At 39.6% G+C, this 17483-nt stretch overlaps 1 protein-coding gene across 1 annotated transcript in view; it reads left to right on the forward strand.

Moving 5' to 3' along the window:
- SLC35F1 (solute carrier family 35, member F1) overlaps positions 1-14461 on the forward strand; it is a gene marked incomplete at its 5' end in the record, with an annotated part of 51813 nt that extends 37352 nt beyond the window's left edge. The window contains one exon of the mRNA XM_008944677.1: positions 13221-14461. Within this exon, the coding sequence (XP_008942925.1) occupies positions 13221-13445 (225 nt within the window). The remainder of the gene's footprint in view (positions 1-13220) is intronic.
- Between the last annotated feature and the right edge of the window lie 3022 nt (positions 14462-17483).

Below are 17483 nucleotides of genomic sequence, written 5' to 3' on the forward strand. Positions count from 1 at the left end.
ATATTGTGTGCAACTTTTATATTACATCTTTTTATGTCTCAGTATCAAATCTTCCTGCATAGCTTAAGTGTTAAAAAGTTGGAAGATGTGTTTGAAATTTCAAAAGAGTTTTCCAGTTTAACACATTTAACTCTTTTTGAAGACATGCATAAGGTAGATAAGCAAGTAAATTTTCTTTTGTATGAAAGTTGTTTGAGGCCAGTTGACACTCATGTAACCACTAAATAAAATCTGTTTCAGACTGGAGAAATACATAGTTTAATACTGACAATCCAGCCTGCCAGGGGAATAGAAAGTACCACTATATAACTGAGTTCTGCCTATGGTCATATTGGATAGCAAATTGCTTAATGGATATTGGCTACTCAAAAGAATACATAACATGAAAGAAAGAATGTAAATGTTAGCTCTGGTAAAAAAATGTGTAAAATAGCCTGTTCACAGACAGTCCCCAGAGAAAGAAAAGAGACAGTTTATTTGCCTGTGTAATCTGCTTAAATTGATGGTCAGACTTACTTGCAATGAACCACTTAAGTGCTTTGACCTACAAGGCACTGGGAAATCATTTACTTACCTTACAGTAAAAAAGTTATTTTTTCAAAGAAAATAATGAACAAAGGTTTTAAGTCCTAGCATAGAACCTTTTTTTTTTTTTTTTTAAATATAATGAAGAAGAATCACAAGATTGTAAGTTTCCATGGCTGACTTTTCTCTATATGGATGGTGTTATGCTGATGTCATTGGTGTTGCTTTCAGTTATTATAAAATGCACTTTCTTAAGTGTCTTGAACAAAGAATTGACTGTGGTGTATGAGTTGAACATGGACAAATAAACAGGAATATGCTTTGACTCGTCGTAGAAGGTAATTCACATCATGGGACCTGAATTTTCAACACCTTGCAGAATGCTGTGTCCATAATCCCCAAGTCATCACTGCTTTCTTAGCAGGGTTAGATGCTGGAGAGCAGTGTTTAGGGAACTAGGGAGAAATGGTTAGCAAGTTGAGAGCAGATGTAATTGAGGATGCCGTTTCATTTTATATAGAAATTGAAGTCACTGCTGTCTGCAGTCAGAAGAGGTGATCCCACCAGTCTTCTGTCTTCACCTCTGCCCCTGCACTCAACAACACTCCAGACACAGGAGCACTACAGCAGCCAAAGGGAGGCAATAGCATTGCACTGGTGGAACATGCAGCAGTATCCTTAATCAGGCCTATATCCATCAATCATCTTAATTTGGAGTTAATAATTGGATACTGTTACCTTAAAGAAATGAAAAAAGCCAAACACTGTAACAATGGGATTTGAGCACTTGGACACAAAAACTTATTTTACTTGAAGGAGTTTTTTGTTACAATATAAGGAAAAAGTTGTTCAGAGATTGCTTAAATATATCACAGAGTACTGTATGAAGTTTAATTAATACACGCTGAACGAAATAAATAGTGTTTTATCAAAAAACAGTGAAGAGTCATATGGAAAGTAGAGGTAAGTACTTATAATTCCTACCTAATATGAGAGCACAGGCGTATTACTCGAAATCTTCCTGCTGTTAACTAACTCTTGAATGGTGAATCTTCAACAAAACCATTTGGGTTTTAAAGTCCCATGGTGAGCATGGATTATAAAAGGAAACTTGGGGGAGCGGAGAAATACAAATGCATAACAACAGAGAACAAGAAAATGGTTTGAAAGAAATGCAGAAAATGCAAAAATATTGTAACAAATCATGTCTTTTTCTTTATTAGAAGAAAAGGTGTAGACAGAAAATCGTAACAAAGACATCGTATAAGAAGAGCTGGATCTTACTGACAACATACTCTTTGTAAATATGAAAACAAAGACCAGGAGGCTTAGTTTCATAATTATTTGAGGAAAAAAAAGAATTAGTGAGAACATCAGCATTTCCCAAGTCAATCTCACTTTTGAAGACGAGGGAGTACAATGAAAGTGTTGAGTTACATACCTGAGTAGTAATTTGCAACCCAGAGAAGACAGGCCCTCCACAAAAGTCATGAATTAGAAAAGGAGCAGCTGCATTCAAAAGCTTAAATAAGGTTCAGTTACTGACAATCTACAAAGATTTTCAAATATGATTCTTCAAATTACATGCTGTTTCCACCTTAGCATATGGAAACAAAGGAAGTCCCCCAGAGATATAGACAGAATCATCTTTGAAAACAAATGGTAAGGGTTAAATGCAATAGGTGCATTATAAATAAGGAGATTCCTTCCAAAACTGACTAAGTCTTTGTTTCCATAAGTGACCAGAAAAGAAGGCAGATTATTTAGGAAGTGTGTTAAGAATTATGCCTGGATATCCACAGGGTACATGAGCTGCCAGGAAAAAAGTATGTACAACTGGAGATGAGTTAATTATTTATCTGTTTTGATTTACTAACTGCATTGAAGTCCTTGCTCCAGTTGTGCTTCCTACCAGCCAAACCAATTAATGCTCTAGACATACAGGGTTAAAGCATCCAAGTTACCTCCTGTTTCCTACCAAAATGAAGGGATGGGCCAACAGGCAGACATGACACCATTCAGAGGACATCACTTCTATCTGCTTTCAATCTAAGAATTAGGCTGTTTTATTAACTGCTATGAAGTCGCCAAAAAGCATCTTCTTTTTCTCTAAACTCTTCCCACTAAATTGGAAGCTTTCAAACCCATGATTTGGGATAAATGCTTGTCATCAGCACTGCAGCTAAGCAACTTAATTAACTGGTGTAAACTTCTGGGGTTATTCCCACCACCTGCTTTTGTTAAGTTTAGCAAACAAGAGTATCTGCTCTTTCAGGTGTTTAAAAGGCTGATAATTGGTCTGAAGAAGGTTTGAAATCACTTTGACAACATAATCTGGATTTTGTACAAGAGGAGAACTTGTAGGGGAGAACTCCAGATGCAACTGGGCAAACCATCCTTTCAAAAAAATTGTTAGAATTAAACAGAGAGAAAACAAGGAATAAAGAATGATCACAAAAGAAAACAGATACCTGTGCAGTTGAAAAAAGAGTGAAGTCTAATTGGTGTAAAAAGTAAACCAAACTTGTCAGTGAAGAAAAAAGTGAAACAAACAGCAAAATATTCTTCTTATATATGAAAATAAATAATTTCGCTATGCAAAGACAAAAGATGCCAAAATTAAACAACCTTTAGTTTGGCACCAAAACAAAATCAGGACCTTCTGTCACATTCAGTAAGGATGAGAGTTAAATATGAAGACAATGTGCAATAATTAATAGCAATGGAAATTACTATGTCAGAAGTAGAAAGAAAACACAATAATCTGAATACTTTAAAGCTGGGGAATGTAGACAGTTGGAAGAACTCTATGTAAAGTAGGCAATAAACTAAACTCAAAAGTAGACATCAGAGAGGAATAATTAGGGACATGGAGATAAATGGAAAATTGGATAAAATGCAACGTGGTTCACAAAAGGTTTATCATCCAATCTAAATCTGATGTCTGTCTGATAACAGATTTTTGTAGACAAAAGTCAAATGGTACATCTAATCTGTAAGGCTTCTATATGATGCAGTGTAGAAAATTATCAATTAAGCTAAGGAACAGGATTAGCACTGTGAAGATTGGAAGCTAGGTAAGAAGCTGGCTAATGATGATAAAGGCCAAGCCAACATGCTGAGAGAGAAACAGCTTGCTAGAAGGAGTGCACTGATGGAGGTCCCAAAGAGTTGATCTAAAACCTGTCTGTAGTGACTGTGGTAATAGCTTTGGCACCCTCAGTAGGAAGAAGGATTAAAATAATCAGGCAACAAGGACTGGATGACATTGAGAAATGCTGTGAAGCACGAAGTGTGAGGTAATGTCTGTGACAACTGATGGGAGGAATGTGAGCACAGTTGTGACAAAGCTGTTTCCAAATGGGTCTAGGTATTCCCAGTATAGAGAAGTGCTAATGCCATAGGACAGGACAACTTACCATCTCGGACAGCACTTTGCTAGAGCTTGTTTGGTCAGCTCAAGAGGGACAAACAGAGCTTTTCTCATACCTGCTCCAAAGCCTTGACAGGATAAGCATGTATCCGCTAACAGTGTGCTGAATGTGCAAATCCTAAAAAATGTTTGTTGTATGTAGTGTAGCTTTGATTTCTGATGGACCAAGAGGTGCTATGGTACCTCAACACGTATAAATGAATCTATAAATTCACATGGAGGAAACAATTATTTGAGCTAAAGACATAAGAACACACACAGGTGAAAACTGAGAGAGCATAAATTTGGAATATGAATTGGGGGGATTGGACTATCATAGCAGGGAGGTCAGGGCTTGCAGGAGGAGAGGCCATATCTGCCAGATGCAATATGTGATCTGACTGTACGCAGGAGTCGGGGGTTGGATTCAATGGTTCAGGATGTGCTCTCTGTTCTGATTGCCTTGTGTTGTGAGTCGACTCAGCTGAGAGCTCTTGGAGCTCCTCAAGTTTGGCCTCACATGGCCTGCAGCAAAAGTGCCAGACCACAGGGAGCCCCATGTGAAACAGCTCTACCACACTCCCTCCAGGCAGCTTACGTAGTCACTCGAGGTAAGGGTAACTGCAGCTGCATATTCCTTGTTTCTCAGGGTAGAAGTGCTCCCCATTGGTATACCTGAGAGAAAAAAAATTCCCATCGTGGGAGAGCATTACTGCAGGAATATATTAGATTCAGCAGAAAAATATAAACAAAGGATCCAAGAGGGATCAATTCTTGTAACCTTGGTTTTGAACACACTGGACTCAGTTAGCCTCATGTACAGTAATACAGAATCAAGTACAGCAGAGAGCTGCTGCTGTATTAAATGCACACGAAACCGGAATGACACATCACAACTGACAGCTGATGGAGCAAATCAGCAAAGAATACTGAAAGGTTAAAAGAGTGGAGGGGAAATGGTTTTTAATTCTATAAGCCAATCTGTTGTGCTCCTCCTTTGTGTATTAAGAACATTTAAAAGGATAACTGCTTTACCACTGTCTTGCCAAGTTTTTGATACAAACTAACCAGAAATGAAGCCCCCTTATCCCACAGTAAGGATACTCACAGGAAATTAGAGCAGTGTAATGTAAGTGTTTTAACTTCACATCAAAGTACCTTTCCTATGTAGATAAGATAAGATTAAAACAGCTGCTTGCAGGGCTCATTCTACCTTGCACTTTTTAATTAGCCAGACTGCTGGTACCGCAGGGGTACTGAACACAGGCTCGTGTTTTTTCTTCACATCTGATGGCAGAGGCAACAAAGGGAAACAGAAGAGAAAGCAGCTTTCCCATCTCTCCCGGCATCCAGGAAAGGAAGAGAAGCCATTTTACACAAACATTTTGCCCTAACAGGCATGTATTTAGAAAGGACAGACTATTATGAGATTTTTCTAATGATACTATTTGGGAAGCATGAAATCATGCATGTTTGTGCAAAACTGGTATTTGCCTTACAGCTCCCCACATCAACCTCAGAGATTTTTCTCCAAGTGCTATCAGTTTTCTCCATAAGTTTGTTTTATTCCACCAATAAATTCCAGGAAAACTATGAAGTTTCCCAAATTTTAACAGAATTTGTGGTGACAGTTTGCCAGTAATTCCCTCCTCATTTTTCTCCCACATATATAACCCCAGCATCTAATTGCTTAGGACTTTCCCACTCACCACTGTCTCACGAGTTAAACTGTGCCCACCGGGAAATATGATGCAAGAACTGAAAAAGAGGGCACTGCTGTATGACAGAAGGTGGCACTGCTGTATGACAGAAGGCATGGACTGCAGTGTTTTACCTGCAGTAAAACATGCAAGCACTAGAACTAGATCTTTGAGAATCAACTGGAAAACACAGAAAATGTGCCATATGATTACTTCACATCACAATTTCTACACAACATTTGTGATTCAGTATGAGCCATAATAATGGGCAGCATTTCATCTGGGTTAGAACACATTGAGGATGAAAGCAGGCAGCATGAATTGAAGGGTACAGCGTTTCTCTCATGTGTGAAATGACAGAGGCAAAACTTCCTTTGGCTTCTTTGTTTTCACCAAATGGCAATGAGGCCTATGTCAGGTTTTCACTGTCATTGAAACAAGCCAGATGCTTCTTGCTTTGGGTTCTGACTGACATGAGCAACAGTGACATGTTGAGGTATGCCCTGCGGCTCAAGCCTCCTTCGTGCAGTGAAAAACTTATGTGACTGCCAATGGACAGGAAAGAAAAAAAAAAGATGTGGAAAAATTAGCTACAAATTTCACTTGGCATCCCAGCTGAGTTCAGAGGGAAAGAAAGGACCTTAAGTCATCACTTAAGACTATGTCCTTACAATTTGCCTTGGAAATAGCTGGAGGTCATTAAAGTGTGAAGATAATGCAATCCTGCTGGTAGTGGCTGGACTCACTGCCCAGAAGTCATCATCATTACTGAAGCTGTCTGGCACTTGTTGGTACCCTTCTCAACAACAGAACCAACACTTCTGCTCAGACACTCAAGTTTCTGCAGCTGGAGGGCTGAGAAGGCAAGCTAAACTTTATCTCAGTGGCTTGGGTCCATTTAGGGCTCTCTAGATTTAAGATCTGAGAGATCTGGCAGGACATATAAAGGTTCAGGTGGAGAAGTTTGATTTGTTTGAACAGTCTGGATTCACAGCAGCCCTTCTGGTGTTTGGTGCCGTTTGGGTTTTACAAAATACTGTTTCACTGTTGGTGATTGCCCCAGTTTCTGTTGATGGCAAAGATACATCATCACCTGCCTAGAGCTTAGCTCTGCAGTCAATTTGGAAAGATGTCTACATGTTCTAAGAATTATTCTGCCCATAAGTCCCATCTGGGATGAGTGATGAGCCAAAGTTGTGTCTGTATCTCTCTGAAGGTAGACAGCAGTAACTGAGGCTGAACCAGCAGATTGTTCTCCCCATAAAGAGCAGGGCAGACCCTGAATCCCTAAGGGACATCTTCACAAGCTGGGACAAAAATAGTCAGCAATAGTTTGAGTGAGTCACAGTCCCAGCCTGAGACAAATTTGGCCATATCCTCATGGGTTTGAGCCAAGAGAGTTGCCAGAGAGCACTGTGAGCTATGACTGGGTGTCTGGTTCGTGCTCCTATTAATATAGTAATATGCCTGCAATATCCAGCTATGCAAGTGAAGGTACTGTGTGAATTCATTGCTCTCAGACCCCTCACCCTTCCTGGTGCTGCTGCTGGCTGGAGAGCGTGTGCATCCCACAACGCAACTTCTGTGCTTGCTCACAGAGAACTTCATCTGCTATATGGGAGGTGAAAATAGAAAGCAGTGTGAAAAGAAGCTCAGTCTCTCGATCAATTCATCAAACTGAGTGGAAATGTCTGTTTGCTATATAAAAGATAATGAGGGAAATTTGATTTGAACTCCCTTCGCTCAGCCTGCTCAGGTACTCATGTGTGAAATTACACAAGGGGAAAAGACATAAGTTGGTGCAGGAACCCCTATTGGCCTGAAATTTGATGGGCTGTGCAGCGTATACTACAGACTGAGTTAGTTCAGAAAACAGAGTGGTTCATCAGACTGCACAGACCCACTGATTGGAATAAGACAGTGGTGGAAACTGCCTGTGTGGAGAGCATGGAGGGTGTCAGCATCAAGACAGGTCTAAATGAATTCCACTTGATACTTATATTTTTGTCCCTCTCATCAGCGAGATTCTGAGGAAATCACTTCTCTCTAAGGTTTAAAATTTGAATTAATAGACATGATTTCTTTGTTAATTTTCATCAAAATGTGGGGAATTTCTAAGGGAAGTAGGGTAAAAGGTAGTTATTCCATTTAATACTTCATCACTGAATATGTCAAACATGACAATTATAAATTTTCAGTTAATCCTGTAGCAAAAAATTCATTTTAAAGACTTAAAAAGCACAATTGAGATGCCATAGACTAGGAGCTGGTTTTCATATTACCTGCCAAGAGATTCAGTCTGTGGCTGCTGTTGTGAAATACAAATGGAACTAGAGCACCAAAGCTCCAATAGTCTGCTCCTGCAGACTGTTTCCAGTTCAGTGGACCAAGTAAAAGAGAATTTGCATTTTCATAACTGTTGTAATAGTGGTCGTGATCATTATCATGATAACTAAATGAAAAACCAAAGTGAGCAAATCATTTTTCTCTTTGTCTGTGTGGGCTTTTCAGCAGCCTCGCATCTGTCTCGTTGTGTCACTTTGGATATTGTTTTGCCCTGGTGTCAGCGGTAACGCGGATGTGGACATCTGTGACAGTCAGCTAATTGTCTGCAAATTCCCTCTGCAGCAGTCAGTCAGTGAGTGCAGGGTTTCCTAGCTGTGATACAGCAATTCTGTGCCCACCCTTCCTGCTTTCCCTTCTAAAGTCATGATCTATGTACAGAGGAACAACTGCTCTCTGCAGACCTAGCCACGAATTCACTGCCTTCTGAACAGTCTTCCTTCCTTCCTTTCTTTCCTTCCTTTCTCTGTTACTGTCTTATCACTATTCAAGATGATGAAGTCAGACACACTGATTTCTCCCTATCAAGAAGTTTCTTTCAAAACTAGCTTTTCATGGGGATTACTTTAAAGCATCCTAGGTGGAAATAGTGTAAGTGTTTTAGCTGTAATAGTTTAAGGATACATGAAAGGCAAGATTTATATAGAGAAGCAATAAAAAGTAGAGGATAAGAGCAAATGGGGAGTAAATGTTGAAAGTTTTAATAGCTCATTCTAGGTTTTTAAAAATTTTAAGTTTTCAAATAACTTAATGTTCATTTTTTCAGTTGTAGAAACCTTGTAATGTTCAGCTTACTCCCCAAATGTGAAATTTTGATTCACTTGGAACAAATATACTGTGTATAACCCAATTTCAGATGAGTTTTGTAAACTTCATCCGCAATTATATGCAGCACCGTTGTAGGGTATTTTATTTAAAAACAAACAAAACCCACCAAAAAAAAATCCCCCAAAATCCCTACTGCAAATATGTTCAGGTTCTGTTCTTTTTTAATAGAAAAGACTTTGTGCATGGATAACAAAGTCAGACTGATCTCACCGTGTAGTTCCTGCAGTCAGCTGGATGTTACTGCTGCAGTGATTTGCTGGCAGGGTTTGCAGCAGCACATACCAGAGCGAGGAGCAAGACCCCTGCTCCTGCATCTAAGCCATCAGATGCCATTGGCTTTCCTGCTAAGCCTGGCTGGGGAAATGCATTCAAGGACTGATCCCTAAGGAACATCTCTTAGACAGATACCAGAAACAGCCACTCACGCAGAATCAGTGAGGGTTTTGACAGACTGAGCAGATCTTGCTATACATGTTAACTTGTTACATTTGTCTAGGTTTTGCTTTGTATGTTTATCTTCCAGCTGACAGGAACCTAAAATGTGCTCTTTATAGACTGAAAATTAATGGTAGGTTACTGTAAGGTAAACTTACTTTAAGTACAGCACAAGTACTAAATAATATCTAGAAAAGACTTCTTTAAAATTTTCCTAATTTTTTAATGTTCGTAAATATGCTTGTGTGTTCCATATTGAATACTTTCAGTTGGGAAGGCATCTATAGGCACCCAGATGTCAGAGTGGCACAGCCATTGTGAGATATTTAAGGATGATTTAACTATTTTATTTGTCTACTCTGTAAATTTTGGCAGATACTTTTCATGTCAGGGATGAAATATGAAATGTTGCAACTAAGACACTTGGATTTTCTCTGCAAAGGAAGTCTCTGTCTTCTCCTCAGAGAATGATATACCCATTTCCCATTTTTGTTCTGTAAACCCATCTTTATTCAGTAACCAACTGTTACTATCTCTTTTAAATGGATAAGAAACTGAGGGTCATAAAAAATAATTTTGATTCACAAAAGAAATTCATAGGCTGAAAATCAAACCCATGACATGAGAGTGTTAGATCATTGACTTAATCACAGTCATCTTGTCTTTCAATACACTACATGATAAGCAAACTTACATACATATGTACCTATATGTGTAGATACAAAATCTATGGCAAAAATATTTAATGATCTAGAAACATGAGCATTTTTTTAATTGCTTATTGTAGAGTGTGTGACACTCATTAGCTAATCTGAGCAAAACAATTTCTGACAATTACTCTTTGAACATGGAATTTGGAGAGACACAAATCTAGCTATTTTAAAAATATTTTTTTTCTTACAGCAAATTTGTTTCTGTAGAAACGAGAGGTAAGTTAGAAAAATGAAGCACAATATCATTCTGAAGTAGGTTTTTAGCCAAAGAGAGGAATTACACACTTCCTGAGGGCCTGCAGTTTCGTACTGCAGATGTTCCAGCAATAAAAAATTATCTCCTCTCACTTCATTTCCTAGGAATAGCTCTTTCTGCTGGTTTTGAATGTCTATTTTGCTGTGTATTAATAGTGAATCTCAGCAGATGAGGTTTGCAGGTCAAGATAAAAAAAACTCCGAAACCTACAGGTAGACATAGCAGTACAGTGTGCCTGGAAATCATATCTTCAATAAAATACAAAGATTTCAGCTACAGCCTGAGGAACAGAGTACAGTGAACAACAGATACTGTATTTGATGAGCTAAGTCTGCATAATCCCATCACACTGCTGGATTCACTGCTGTTTTAATACAAGAAAAGTACCCATTGATTTCAAGGGGCTTTGGGTCAATCTGACAGAGTATTGAAAAAATAGAGATTTCTCATATACCTACAGTATATACTCCTATATTAACCTTACTAACAACCCTTCAGTGCTGCAGAGAGCTGCTGCAGAAGAGAGTACGGCCTAAACCTTAGCTTGTGTGTAAGGAAGGTAAAGATGGAATTGTTATAGGGCTGTCAGGATCCAGGTCTCTTTACACTAGCTGTATATAGATACCAAAGATAAATGATTCACAGGCCTTTGTTTAGATTTCCCCCAGCTTTATCCAAACCCTTTCTCTCAGGCTGGAGAGCTGCCACTGGGGGAAACACTGCTGTGGAGAGGATATTATCTAGCAAAAGAGCCCACTGGCAGGAAGCCCCTGAGAGAGGAATGAAAGGTATGGTATTGCCAGGAGGAGGAGGATATGGTAGAGCTGGAGCCACAAACTAAAATGAAAGTAAATTGGTTTTGTCTGGGCAGCTCCTAGAGCAAGAAAAAGGGCACATTTAACTGCTGGAAGCCCCACAGATTCCTCACAGGAGGATGCAAGGCAATCACAAATCTGGCTGACACTGGTTATATAGTGGAGCAAGCCAGCTGGCTGCCTGGGGTGAGAAATTCAGGCATAAGGTGGGAAGGAGGGACAGTAGGAAACTAGGGAACTCATTTCTGGCTTGGGAGACAAGTTGCATTTGGCTCCTGAGTTTTTCTGTAGCTTACTCAAGTTCATTGCTGCCAAGCAGTACCCAAGTTCACAGGCAAAGAAGTGGGGAGGGTGGGGAAGTTCTGAGAGCAAACTTGAACTGAAAATAGGGAAAAAAATCAATTGGAAAATGCTTTGAAATTATTGACTTGGGTTTGATTGCCACATGGGGGAGATCTAAGCCTAAACAGTCCTTTCAGAGCTGTGTCACAGGGGGAACTCCTTCAGCGAACGCAGGGTGAGGCTCCACACTGTCTTTGTGGCTGGCTGGACAGCAGAACGATTACATCAAATCAACCAGGTGACACATGAAGACCAGGTGACATTCCTGGAAAAAAAGCAATTAACAGCTGATGAAAAGCGGATCTCTTCCTACTTGTAACCTTTCTGACACACTTTTAACTTTCCCTCTAAATTGTGCATACTACCTGTGGGAAGCAAAAACATACAGCCCTGTGGGTTATATGATCAAAGCTTTCCATAATACTGTGGATTCTGTAAAAAATCCAGATGCTTCCTCAGGTGCAAAGTTGCACATAAATTCTGTAGGTCTTTTAAATGACAACAGATTAACATTGCTACAAACTTTGCTTAAGTAAAATTTGCTTTCACTGTAATGATTGTTTCTTTAAATATAGAAAGCCTAATTGCTATAAAACTTCTTAGATTGTACCATACCAAAGGAAACAAACTGGGCATCCATCAAAGCAATGTAGCCAGTTAAGATTAAAAAAAAACAGACTTGCAGACACCTTTATGTAAAATAGTGAAGTACCTTATGAAGCAGCTAGTAAGAGATTTTTAAGTACAGATCCCTGACAGTTGCAGAATAGAGTTGCTTTTTAAAGTCACACCAAATTGTGATGTGTATATCCCCAGTTCTGTATCTCCACCCACAAGATGATTTGTCCTTCATGGCTTCTCACACACAGCATGCAAGAAGAAATGTAGTCCTTGTAGTCTAGGATCAAGATTTAAGTCATATGAGCTTAAAGCCATTTTTGTGTCCCCCATAGCAGGAACCCAATATCTAAAGCTAATATCCAATGGTCTGTGCTTTTGAAACCCTGCCTTTGCCTTTAACCTTTACCTGTATCTGCAAGGACTAATGTATTGCCCAGAAAGTTATTTCTGTGGTATGTTTAGTCCAGGCACACTGAGTCCAGATATGTCAGAAAACTCAGGCTGACCTCTGATGTAGTGGAGCTGTGTACGTGTGCTTGAGCTGCCCTCCATACATATTTTCAAACCTTTTGAGGTCAACCCAGAGCATGTTTCACAGCTGAAGTTCATCCTGTCCAAAGTCACGTTAAATGTCCTAGCATCTGTTTTCTGGTTACAAGCAAGAGAAGCTGCAGGTGGGCTTTTTAAATGCCTTTATTAATATATATATATATATTTTTAGTATATGAGTTTTAAATGCTTATTTAAATGCATTTGATGATGTTTTTATATTACCCACAGCATGTTATACTTCACAGACATGTGATTTAGCTGTAATTAACTTCAGATTTGTCCACTACCTGTCAGACAGCTGTAGATGATAGTACCCCACAATGGCACCAGAAAAACTTAAACTGGGAGAAGTAATTGGCGTGTTTAAAAGCACAACAAAATCAGCTTTGGCTCTGTGATCAGAACCCAGCTTTCCCAAATCCCATGACATCAGTACTTAATATGCCTGGGCCATGGGAAGGCACCAGTTAGCTGTTGGTTATGGAAAGTTAGCTGTTGGTTATGGAAGACAGGGGGATTGATGGGAGCAAATCAACTTGAGAGACATTCCCGTTCCCATAAAAAGTCTATATCTCAGTGATATTTTGTTTGTTTGTTTGTTTACCCTTGTTTGTGGGTCTTCATGAGCTCAGGATAACTGGTGCTGTGTTTAATGACTCTCCTCTTATTTCTGCTTAGTTTTCAGGACTTTACTTGTTGTCATTCTTCACTATCCTTGTTGGGCTGGTGCTCTACTCCTCCACATCCACCTACGTAGCCCAGGATCCTCGAGTGTACAAGCAATTTCGAAACCCTTCAGGACCTGTTGTAGACCTGCCAGCCACTGGCCAGCTGGAACCGTCGGTAACATACACCAGCCTGGGGCAGGAGACAGAAGAGGAGCCTCACGTTAGAGTTGCTTAATCCCAGGGCTGTTGATCACCTACTGATGATTCAGTGGAGCTCGTATATCCATTATCTCTGTATTGTACATAGAGAAAGGTATTTACCAGGTGCAGTTACACTGGTAAGCTGCAAGGTAGCAAATAAGGAAAGCTCATAAAAATACAAATTAATTGTTCCAGGGTGCTCATTGCAAGGAGATGCCAGTCCCTCGTTTACAAAATGAGCAGCACGTTTGCAATACAAACTGCTTTATATGAATCAGTTAATTTCAAACTACCGGTGAAAGATATTCAATATATAAGCTGAAATTACAAAAAAGAATTCACAGAAGGGTGTTTTTGCACCCACTGAATGATATTATGCCTAAGCCACATCAGTTGTGGAAAACCCACCTTTTTAGAGCCAATACACCTGTGCAGTCACTGTTAATTTCTTTCTAAGATTTGTTTGTTTGCACAAAATAGATGAGTTACTTGTGGTAGCAAGACCCTGACATGTTTTTGCTAGCACCTTAGATTTGGTGAGGGAAAGACAAAGAATTCATCTGTGCTATCTGTCTAGTTGGCCTTTCTAGGTAATCTGTTCCATGCATCCAGAGAAGGGACAACTTACAATATCCATCTCTATTCTAGGAATAGGTATAAGGCGAGCATTTTAGCCTTTCTATATTTGCAGAAGTGAAGTACTCAAGAATTGACCTCTCTGTGATCCATTGGCAGATTTCCTAGTGGCTGAGGTTCTGCATCAGGTGACAGGGAGTTAGTTTCTCTCTAGTCGTGACTTAACACAAATTTCTTACTTTTTAAATTTTACTCTGTAAAAAGAAGAACACATTTTCTAGTTTGCTATGTATTGTACCTCTCCATGGTAAGATGACAAATCACATGGATCAGGACACTTTTAGATACTCAGCACATCAGGGGCACCTTCTGCTGTTCCAGTTTGCATAGTCTCCTGTGGTTCATTATTCTAACAATAGCTATTTAGAAATGCATCCGTTTTTCAGCAAGACCCACAAATTGTAAAAATCAGGAAGATTAAGCAAGGAATTCATGAGCAGAAAGACTGGACCATCTGCTGGTGTTGCTGCAGTAGCGCAAAGGCATTCATACCAGCAGGGTGCAGCCAATTATTTTTCATTAACCACAAAACCAGCAGAAGAATTCAGCAGTTTTCTTCCATTCCTGGGGACATGTGAAAATAGTAAGCGTGTGCTCCACAACTGTACTTCTCCTCCAGGGACCTTAACAGAATGGGGGAAAATCTTAGTCACCACTATGAAAAATCCATCTCTGCCAGTATATTTGCTCTTTTGAGAGCCCAATAAAAGGAAATCATTATTTCAACATCCATCATCTATTTTTAATTTAAAATTAAGGAAGGAGAGATGATCTTACATCTAGTAGACAGGAGAGTGATCCAGAAGAGTTTGGTTTTATTCACAGATCTGCCACATCTCTGCTTGACCCTCGACCATGACTTACCCTCTGTGTGGCCGATTTTCCCAATCTGTATATATGGGAAGAATGATATTTTACCTACCTCACAGGGGTGCTGTGGGACCAAGTTATATTAAAATGCTTCAGGATCTTCAGAAGGAAGGCAACGAAGAAGTGTACAATAGTGCTGTAAAAGTGTGTATACATTCATTGTATCTGAAAATGGAGTTTACAGCAGGGTTGATGAATATTTTGCTTGTGGGCGCAGAAAATGAATTTGGTTTGAATGTTATTCTGCTGAAGAAGCCTGTCTCAAGCGAAAATGAAGGGCTTCATTTTTGAAACATAAACCTATTTCTATTTAAAAGAGAAAAAAAAATCAATCTGTAGTCTGAAGATTAGAAAGGCCACACAGTTCAACCAAGCAGGATGAATTTCTGCTGAGGTAACAGTCATCTTTTATAGTCCTGTTCTGCTTTAATATAGAAGGGACTTCCCTGAAACAGACTGAGAGAGGTATCTATGCATAATATATATGAAGTGGCAAATGCCAAAATGCTATTGAACAGCAGAAGTGTATTGTTTCTTATCCTTGCTGTGGAGGAGGAGGAGAAGCAATTTCTGTCTCACTGTTTAAGCCGTCTGCCACAGCCCTGCTGCAGCTGAGGGAAGGATCAACAGTATGGCCAAATCATGCCCAAAACCAGCCCAAAAGCTTCTCTTAAGATAGCTTGGTTTTAAACTCATAACAAATGTAAGATTTTTTTTTTTCCCCTGCCTTCTGTTTATTTAATCTTTTTAGCACTCATGTTTTCAAGCTTTTTCTCTTAAACCATTGAGGATTTAAAAAAAAAAAAATTCCCACAGAGAAACAGAATCTGTATTCTGGGGATACTAAGGAAAGTTTAAATCCTACGGGATTCAAATAAAAAGAAAATTTAAACCTTACAAAGCAGATTACCTAATAATTCAGGGTAAGGTCTGTGAGGTGGAAGTCCAGGTGGGAAGCACACGGTCAGGTGAAGCCCTCATGCACAGGGGCTAGCAACCATCCTCTGGTCAAGCCCTGAGAAAGCTTTGACTTGAGGAGGGTTTTGTACATTCCCCAGGAGCGGGAGCTCTACCACAGCTCCCTCAGGTACCCAGAGGCACACTGGCGGGCACCTGTCATCTCAGTCTTTTTTGCTACCTTTTATACCAATTAAATACCTTTCTCTGAACATTAGTCCTCATGTTGTTCTGAGAACCTTGAGGATTGCGTGCGTGTGTGTTTCATGTTTACAGTTCCTTCCTTTTGCATAGTTGTTTTGGTTAATTTCATTATTAGTATTTATTTTTAAGCCAAATGTTTGTAGTCCTTCCACCTCCCTCTCCTCATTTTTCTGACACTGACTTGTAGATGTTTGTTAAGAGTCTTCTCAGAAACAGCTGGGCAGGAGGCATCTCCTGGCCAGGTCACTAGGCTGGGAGTTTCTACTTACAAGGGTTTGCAATTCAATGGGTGGCTGAGGGGTGACTTCTGAAGCAATTCTTATAGGCTGTCTTAAAAGGCTTTGTTGTATGGAAATAAATTATGAATGTTTTGGTGTACACTCTGCACCCGGCCACCATCCCCTGTGTTATTCACACAGGAGGAGTTTGATGTGCAAAGTGGGGCTGGCCCACTGTCTGTGTCTCCGGTTAAACAAGGTGGATACTTGGATTAGCACCAGGGTGCTAGTGCTGGATGGATCTCAAAGGAAAACAGCAGTATACCTTTACAAGTAACTGTGTTGACTGAAGAGCTGAGGTCTAGTAAAGGAAAACGTTACTTCTACCTGATTGTTTCCTGCAGTTGGAGAACTCAATGCACACCAGCAAAGGTTCAGCTGTCCAACCAGCAGCTACTCTCTGTGTTGTGTAGGACATCTCTAGCTCTGTATAGCTCCTTGCCTGGACATACTGAAACTCTATTATACTGCTGGCCCTGAGCAGCCCTTAGCAAGACTGATGTAGTTTTCTGCTACTGGATGACAACTGTCACTGGGAGACAAACCTTGTCTTCATTCCAGCTATAAAGTTTCAAAACACACAACGATAGACCAGGCAATTGAAAATTTTGCACCACTGTGTCATAAGAAGAAGTTTCAATGTATAGTGTAGAGATTGCTAACTTGTGCTATTAACATTTTGACAAGCGTGTAGTATCATTTTCTTTACTTTTTTTTTTTTTTTTTTTTTTTTAAAACCATCTAGTATTCCTGAGCTAGCTACAAATATAAATTTTACCCCATGGGTAGGATTATTGTTAAATGCCATAATAAAGCACACTAATCTTGACACCGCAGATGGAAATACGAACCAAAACCAAGCAAACAAAATCCCAGCCCCAAATCCTGCTTTGAAAAGCTGATCAAACCTTTCTCCATTTTGATATTTGCATGCACCTATATGGACTGGCTGTGGCAATGTAATGCCTGTATAATGTTTTCAAATAAAAAAGAATAAATGCTTTATGAAAGCGGGGTTGTTATTTTTCTTGCCTGTTTCCTTTCTGCTTTCTTACCTAAAACAGTTTTTCTGAAGTGTGAATCTTGACTGCAGGGCATAATTTTTCACTGTGCTGAGGAACTCTTTA

Source organism: Merops nubicus, unplaced genomic scaffold (genome assembly GCF_000691845.1).
Source record: "Merops nubicus isolate BGI_N331 unplaced genomic scaffold, ASM69184v1 scaffold4747, whole genome shotgun sequence".
Classification (NCBI taxonomy): Eukaryota; Metazoa; Chordata; class Aves; order Coraciiformes; family Meropidae; genus Merops; species Merops nubicus.